At 36.5% G+C, this 8988-nt stretch overlaps 1 protein-coding gene across 1 annotated transcript in view; it reads left to right on the top strand.

Moving 5' to 3' along the window:
• LOC107293977 (sprouty-related, EVH1 domain-containing protein 1) overlaps window positions 1-6931 on the top strand; it is a 51912-nt gene extending 44981 nt beyond the window's left edge. The window contains exons 8-9 of the mRNA XM_015823170.1: window positions 577-735; window positions 4557-6931. Coding sequence (XP_015678656.1) covers window positions 577-735; window positions 4557-5216 — 819 coding nt within the window. The 3' untranslated portion in view covers window positions 5217-6931. The remainder of the gene's footprint in view (window positions 1-576; window positions 736-4556) is intronic.
• The last annotated feature ends 2057 nt before the right edge of the window (window positions 6932-8988 follow it).

The raw sequence follows: 8988 nt of genomic DNA, 5'->3' as shown, positions 1-8988 counted from the left end.
AAAAAAAAAAAAGAACAAGAGGAAATATTGATTGATATTCTTGATTGTCAAACAAAACAGTCATAATGCTAATCAGGGCTTGGAAAAATGATTAATACTCATTCAGTTGTAGAGCAGTTTTCTGTGTGACAAATATAAGAAAAGTTGTATGGTCACATACCCATATTGTGTGGCCTTGATATTTGTAGATCTGAATGGTTGCTTCCTTTCCTGCATCTCTGATAAACTAGATTTTGTCCACTGAGCATGTACCTTTAAGGAGCGATAGCCTCAAATTAACATGTCTTCTTCTTTGCTTCCTCTTTCACTGCTTTGAGTGTCAAAGGACTTCCAGCGTATTCATTAAAATTTTATTTTGATGCTGCATAAATGCTACCTCCATTTATTTAAAATAATATGTACATTATTTTAATAAAGTATGGTGCATTTTTAATTATGTATGAAATGGGTACTTTAAGTATCATATGCAACTTACTAACTGAAGTTCTAAACAACGTTGCGGTGGATTTAATTTTATATAAGGGAAGTGAAGGGAAAAAACCCTAACTATGTATTTTAATCTATAAACTTTTCCAGGCAATTCCAGAAAATACATCAAGTTTGCTAATGAAAGATCCGATTTTCCAACATGAATCTCTAGCAAGCAATGATCCTCACAAAAACCTATGTATAAGACCCTCGGTCTTTGAAGATTTGAACACCAGAAGATTGTACTTCCACAACCAGCCAAACCAGGTAATCCATGAAAAGCAACTTGTATTCTGAATGTGTCAAGAGATACCTCTGAAATGCCACCAGAATTTTGTCTAGCAATATCACTGTTCCAGGTCAGACGTAATAGAATAGAGGTTTCCCTGCAATGATGTGAAGTGTCAGGAAAGAGACTGGAAGTTTCTGCTTTTAAACAAATCATAATTCTCGCAATGATTTGGCCCTAATGAGTAACTGTTGTTTGTTTAACAGCAGAAGCAGATGCTTTGAACTCGCTTCTCTGGTTTACATAATTAATTGGTGCATTGGAGATTCCTCTACCCACTTTCTATGACAGATACTGTTTTTTCCCTCACCTTCCCCCTCTCAAGCTGTGGGAGACGCAGTGGCTCAGAGGTTAAAGATGTTGAGCTTGTCAGCTGCAAAGCTGACAGCCCAGTTCAAGACCTGAATGACAGGGTGAGCTCCCGTTACTTGCCCCAGCTCCTGTCCACATAAAAAGTTCATAAGCATGCATGTGAGTAGATAGTTAGGTACACTTAGGTGGGAGGGAAACAGCATTTCGTGTGCCTTTGCATATAATTATGCTGGCCACATGACCATGGAAGTGTCCTCAGACAACGCTGGCTCCCTCTTTTGGTTTTAAGCTGATAAGCAGTCTTTTCCAGTGCTAAAAAAACTTGAGAAAATAAATCTTTAAAGATAAGGATATATTTCTATAGTGGTGCTATGTTTCATTTCTCTTGCATCTGCTTATGCCGAAGCATGGTGGAAGTTCTCACACATTGTTTTATCTGATTGAGTGTATTCAAATCTAAACAAACTATATTCTTGGGTGACGATCATATTTCCATAGATATTTGAACAAGGGCCTATTGTATTTATACAAACTTATGCTGGCTATATGATTCTGAACAGCATTGTAAGGCAATTTCCATCCATGGATCAAATGATCCTTTTGTTACCATGCACACTTTCCATAGTAACGACTGAGCTACTCTGTAATTAAAATTCAGAACTATCTGTAACAAAACTTTTGATTTGCATGCTTTGCTTTAACTGAGAATGGAACTTGAATTAGATTCCAAAGAATTCTGTATTTACCTTGCTCATTATATAGAGAGTTTAAACCAGGGGTCTTCAAACTTGGCAACTTTAAGACTTGTGGACTTCAGGGCTGGCTGAGGAATTCTGGAAGTTGAAGTGCACAAGTCAAAGTTGCCAAGTTTGAAGACCCCTGGTTTAAACCATTTGGCAAGAGTGACCAGTTGCAGTTTTCATTAGTTTGAGCCAAGTAAGTCATCGTGAATCTCAAATATTCCAACATAAGGTTGCTCTGCCCTATAATAGAGCATCTTGTCTTTGCCTTTGGCAGGGATGGGAGACGGCTATTTGCTTTTTAATCTTTGCTCATAAACTAGAACGTTATAGCAAACTTATTTAGTGAAAGATGTTTCTGTCATCACCAGCCAATCCTTTAGAAGGCTATTTCTGTCTCGGTTTTGTGGATTTCCATTGGATGCCAGCAAAGTGAACAACTTCTTCGGTCCTGGCTACAGTTCCTACCACAAGTGTTAATGTATTTATTAAGCAAGTACTTCAAGTAATCAAGGGGTTTTTTTTTCTTCTAAAAGCATTTTGAAATAAATCAGGCCTGAGCTGCAAGGTTACTTTTACTTCTGCACCTGCACCAAACCTTACCTCTGCAATATGATTTAAAGCTCACGTTCACAAGGAACGTTGTAGGCTTAGCTCAACATGAATCACTTAAGCCCAAATTCTTTCTTTCAGCCTTCCTAATCTGGCAGTGGAGGTTCGAAATTGTAGTGCTACAAATGTAGAAGAAATCAAATGGGGGAAAAAAGCCTTTCTGAATCCTCCTGTGTTTGAGAATTGTGTGCTTCGAAATTGTAGACTTTGAGCAAAATTAGATGGTTTCTTTCACTGAATTAGATTTTTACTGGCGGTTTTTATCCGTCAGATATTGAACATGTACAAGACATATAGCAGTGATGGCGAACCTTTTAGAGACTGAGTGCCCAAACTGCAACCCAAAACCCACTTATGTATTGTCGGGTACTGGGTGGGCGTGGCTCATTTGGTGGGTGTGGCCAATTGGGTGGGCGTGGCTGCGGTGGTAAAGGTAGACTGGGTGGGACTAAAATGTTCAACCAATTAATTCCAACTTGGCAAGATCTTTTTTTTTCCCACGAGAAGTTGAAATTGATTGATTGATTGAACCTTTTTATTTTTGCACACAGCGGTGGAGGCCTAAAGCGAAAAGGTTTTATAAAACCCAGCTGAAGGCCTAGGACTGGGGCGACGGCTTGCGTGCCCACAGAGGGCTCTGCGTGCCACAGGTTTGCCACCACGGACCTATAGGGTGGGGAAAAGGAAATACTGATATGCAGCTTCCACTCACGCAAAATTGGATTCTGCCTTTATTATTAACAGATTCTGCTTGCCTATGCCTAAATGACATGTACATTTATTTTTTGATTGTTGTCACCAGCGGGATGGGGGGGTCATTGCTTTTTATTGTTTTTTATGATAGGTTTTTATCTTTGTAAGCTGCCCAGACTTACTTGAGAGTTTATATGGGCAGCCACATAAATTTTCTTAAATTAATGTTCTGTGTACACACAGTTACTGAATTTTCATTTTTCTCTACTTTTTGTTTACTATTCTTTATTGAACAGATTTCCCGTTCCTGTTTAAAAGAATATAACAGAAAAGCAGTTAATATCCTCAAAATAACAGCAGTAGATAAAACAATTATTGAATATAATAATAAAATCATTGGAATGCAGAGCAGTACTTAAAAAGCAAGAGAGAAACCATATGGATTTTGGGGATGAAAGGTCATTCCAGGATTATCACAGAAACAGTTGCTCTGTGCTCAACAGTCAACTTGATAACTTTCACAGATGGAGTGGAAAGTAGAATCTTGAGTGTTGTAGTATAAGCTTACTTTCAGATTGTCAATACCAATATCACAGATTGGCTCCAGACATGAATCGGTTGTCTATATAATTACAACAGAAATACATATACTCAAACACATGCAGAGTTGAAATTTGTGCACTGTTTTAAAGGAGAGCCTCCTATACAGTGCATTCAGCTGGGATGTAACCAGAACTTCGGTCACCAGTGCAATTAAATTCATTAAATAAGACTACATTTGGCAAGGAGTCCAAGCTATAAATGCCATTGATAATGCCTCCTCTTCCAGTGAAAAGAGCCAAGTCCAGGAATACTTCCCAGTTGCATATTTGGACTTTTAAAGGAAATGCAAATGCATCAGGTATAAATGTAAATTATTATCTGCAGAGAAACTGGCTTGATTAAGCTTCAGATTATTCACCCTTCTTTCTTACATTCCTATTTCCAGATATTCACGGGGGGGGGGGGGGGTTCCCACCATTTCCTTCAGTTTAAAATAATGTTAGAACTGCATATCATCCGCAGCTTGATGCGATCCCAATCTAATTTTTAGATGCCTTCATGGAATTCATATGAACATTAAAAAATGTGCTTCAGAATAATCCCCTTCTTGTTAATTTTTAATATTTAGACATGTCCCTTATTTTAAAATGTTTTCTGTGAGAAATAATGTGAACTTAATATAAGGATTTATCAGCACTGCAGCGCTTGGTTATTTGGACTGTTGAATAAACATTAAATATGGCAGATATATTCGATAAATTGTACAAATTCTCCTGAGACATAAGGTGTTGTGACTGGATACTTTTGCTTGTTTGAAGTAACACACTCAGTCATCAGTATGGTTATGTATAATATTAAAGGCCTCTCTTTTCCCTTCTGTGTCCTCTCCTCTTTTGTAGATACCCCAGAAACCAGTCAGGAGCGTCACTTTTCAGGATGAAGAAGAAATTGTTCGGATAAACCCTCGTGATATTCTAATACGTCGCTATGCAGACTATAGGCATCCTGATATGTGGAAAAATGACTTGGATAGGGATGAAATAGATTCCTCGCTGCACTGCCCTAAAGCAGACCATAAAAAATCGGACTATCTCTACCCATCTGGAGATGAACCTAAACTGAACTCCCTAAAAGATTGTAAGAGTTCTGTGGTACTCAAAACACAGCCTTCTTCTATCAAATTAAAAAAATCCAAAAAAAGGAAAGAGGATGGTGAGCGCTCTCGCTGCATATACTGTCAAGAGAGGTTTAACCATGAGGAGAACAGCCGGGGCAAATGCCAAGATGCTCCAGACCCGATTAGAAGATGCATATACCAAGTTAGCTGCATGCTTTGTGCCGAGAGCATGCTCTACCACTGCATGTCAGACTCCGAGGGGGATTTCTCTGACCCTTGCTCCTGCGACACGAGTGACGACAAGTTCTGCTTACGCTGGCTCGCCCTCGTCACTTTGTCGTTCATTGCGCCATGTATGTGCTGCTACCTCCCGCTGAGAGCGTGCCACCACTGTGGCGAAATCTGTGGATGCTGTGGAGGAAAACATAAAGCTGCAGGATGAAGCAGTCTACTGCAAAAATGGGCTGACAAGTCTTTATTGCTGGGAAGTATCTAATTCATGGAAGCTCTTGGCATGCAGAAAGGAAAACCCACCCTGTAGGAAAGGCCTCCTGTGGAAGACGTGTCAAGAACTGTTGCATTTGACCAATGCAAGCCATGCCTAATCTACTTTTTAAGCGCATAGGACAAGTGGTGAAGGAGTTCATGCAATCTGAAAGCCTTTTCTTCCAATTGGTCTTTGAAAGAAGTATAAACTGCAGTCCATACTTCAGCACTCTGTACATTTTGTGCTATAGGTGATGGGTTGGGGGGGGGGGTTGCTCTTTTGAAATAATGCATTTGGCAGAAAACTTAACTAAACCTGCACTAGGGAAAGCTGATTGAAAACTAAAGGAAGTTAATGTCTTGGCAGATATGAAAAAATTAAATTGATTTTCAGTGCAACTAAATTACTTATAAATAGTTTTGGGAAACAGTTTTATGTACAAATAACAAATGTTTATATTTAACAAAATATACGGTACAAATTGTTAAATCTTTCTTCCCCTTTCCAGCTCAGCAGTTATGGACCATGTTTTCCAGGCACATTCCGTGATAGTATTTCTCAGTTTTAAATACTTAATATTTTTATTCAAATAGAGAAATCAATATTTTCAGTCTTATTTCCCTTCAACTACATTTTTGTATTAATTTTCCTCTGTACATTCTGGTAATCTGAAAGCCTTTAAATATTAATTATTGTAGTCTTGAATGACCAATGTTTTGTTAAGCACAGATATAATTGTCTAATGCTCTTATGAGAACATAACATTTATTTTTATATATAAATAACTCTAATTTCAATGTAATGGCAAGATTTTACCCCTCCCTTTCTCACAGCCAGCAGATTTTCTTTTAGGATTTCCTCCTAAAATTGTTGATGACAGATGTTTGGGAAGAAAAAACTACCACTTTGAAATTGTTTAAAATATATACTTATGACTCTGTTTCAACTTGGTGCCAGTTATTTCTTTATATGTTTCCATTATTTTATTTTTATTTGACCTACCACAAGTTAAACTTATGCTATATGACAAACTGTAGTCCAGGTAGGGAAAAAAAGTTAATTTCTTGTTGAATGAAAATGGATTTTATTTTGTCTTTGAGTCGTAGCATATTAATGAATATATTTAACTTAACATTTGGCTGTGTGTTCTAAATGCCATTTCTGGTAATTCCTAAATGTTATCTTATCATATGGCATAATAACCTAATTAAGCATAGAGGATTTTTATTAATAAAAGTTTAAAGCAGTGGAGCAGTCATTCATTCAAGAAGGTTAAAGGGTGTGGAGAATGGAGTAAAATATGTCTTTAATACGTTTTTGGATTAAAATTAAAATTTCACAATTTTTAACATCTGTCTTTTTTTAGAAAAATATACATGTTGACTTTGTTTTCTTAGGATCACGTTCCATCATACAGTTCCACTTCCACTGTACAATCTACGTTTCCCAGAGCCCAGACATCAAAACTGAACAATTGTACATAACATTGTGTGTGAAATACCTTTTTAAAGGGGCATTTATATTTTATACAACAGCTTTGAACTGACAACATTGTGTACATAGATCATCTTGAAGTATTATTTCATATTGAAAAGAAGAGAAATATATTGATAAGTATAGAAGTTAAGAGCTTCTTTCTAGTTTTGTACTTTTATCTAGAATAAATAATTTAAGGTGACTTAAGTTGCCTTTCCTGCATTTTATATCTTTAAAAACTGCTTGCATAGGATGTCTTTCATGCTTCAAATAGTCAGCTAAACTTGCTTGCCTAGGCAGACTGTTCATTTTTCCCCCCAAACAGAAGGGGGAGAGAGAGAGAAATCCCTAATTTTTATTTCATTAATGACATGAGAACAGCATGAATTGTGAATAGCAATGGCTAATACATCCTGTTTTTTATTAAAGTGGGACATGGCAACAAATAGCCACGAAAAGAACTTGCTGGCTGATCAAGAGTGCTTTGGACCTCTGTGCATATATACATACACACATATTGAGATGTTTTAAGAAACAGCAAGTCTATGTCTGATGAGCCCTAATCAGCTTAATACGTAGGTTCCTGTAGTGCTTTTCACATGGAATTCTATATGTTTTAATACTTTTTCTGAATACATGCATTTCAGTGTGTTGCAGGATCCAATCTGGATCGGTCACTGGGACAAGACATTATCCTAAGACGTGTATATTCACCTTCATTTCATTTCATTGTGCATTTAAACATTTTGCTGGTAAACATGTATTATCCTTTATTATTGAATAAATTCTGTTCTTGGGAAAGGCATTTAAATACGAACACAATACTATAGGATTTTAGGTTCTTTTCCCCCATTGAAATCATCCGAGGTAACAAATTGGTCCAATATATATATTGTTTTTTTAAAAACTGGAGATGTTTGGAATTTAATATAGGACTGAAGCAAAGTTCCTTCTTAGAATAACCATTAGATTTTAACTTAACAATCGAGTGATTCCTATTATTTAATGAGGTTTATTTAATAGTGTTTAATCATACATTTCAGTTGATGTTTATCTGTACGTTGGATGCATAAGAATTCTTGTTCATGTTTTTTTTTTATTTTCACCTTACTTTGTCCAGAAAATTATGATGAAAATCTGTATTTTATAAAACATCAGTTCAGACACTTTTTAATAGATACTGTTGCCTGTTTTGATAAATAGCTGAATGATATTTTTAGGCCTGGAAAAGTTCTTCCGGGGTTATTTTACATGAAAACAGCTCTTTTACTTGGGCACCACCTGCTGGACAGACATGGTTTAGAAATTGTGACGAGTCATAGCATTAATTTAGTATAATCTTCCACCAGGTAGGTAAAATGATACCAGTATCTGCTCATAAATATGCAGGTAATATGCAGCAGATCAGCAAGAATTTCTAGTTTCAAACAGTTCAGCAGTCGTGACAAAACTCTCTCTTCCTGCTAAATTAGGATATTGAAAGAGAGAAACTGCAACAAGGTGGGAGAGAGCAAAACAGTAACTTTATGAGTCATACAGTTTGCTTGCAAGCTCCAGCTGGCTTGCTTGGAAGGCCTTGGGGGGGTTCTAGAGAAATGAAATAGACAAGCCTTATGTCTATGTCTAATGTACCCATTCACAAACTAGATTATCTATAGAAGGTATTTTCTGGCATTTGACTCTACAGTGGAGATCAATTCCTCCTATTTAGCATTTGCAATTTCATACTTTCTAATTCAATGGTAAATGTCATTTTTGGAAGGGTAATATTAAGCTTACAATTGCAAAATAATCAAGTATTAATACTTTTTTTTAATGTTTTCATGCAAACATACATGTGCTTCAAGAAAAATAGTTATAGACTAACCTTAAAAAGTTAAGATTGTTTTTCTCTGGAACATAAATCTCTGAGATTAATATATTCTTTAATTGACCTTATTCTCATTTCCCCAAAAACCCGATCATTGTTGATTGAGGAGAGTTTGGGAAGAGACTAGGAAGCCTGAACGCTTTCTTGAAGAATGTCCCCAAATAATAGCTATGAATACCCAGACTCTCTTCTATCATTTTAAAAAAAAGTAGCTCAGAACATTATTTTCTTGGCATGTTTCTTGGAGGGGATCACAGAAGGTTTGTCGTATTTCTTCTTTAAATCCAATGATGAATTTTCATACAAGGCCAGCCTGTAAAGATATAACATCTGAATCAATATTTCTGTAAGGTTGGCAGCTGGAATATAAGGTAAAAACAA

Source organism: Protobothrops mucrosquamatus, unplaced genomic scaffold (assembly GCF_001527695.2).
Source record: "Protobothrops mucrosquamatus isolate PMUCROS unplaced genomic scaffold, P.Mucros_1.0 scaffold1787, whole genome shotgun sequence".
NCBI classification, from domain to species: Eukaryota; Metazoa; Chordata; class Lepidosauria; order Squamata; family Viperidae; genus Protobothrops; species Protobothrops mucrosquamatus.
Note: the sequence above shows the minus strand (reverse complement) of the source record. Positions and strands in the feature narration are given on the sequence as shown.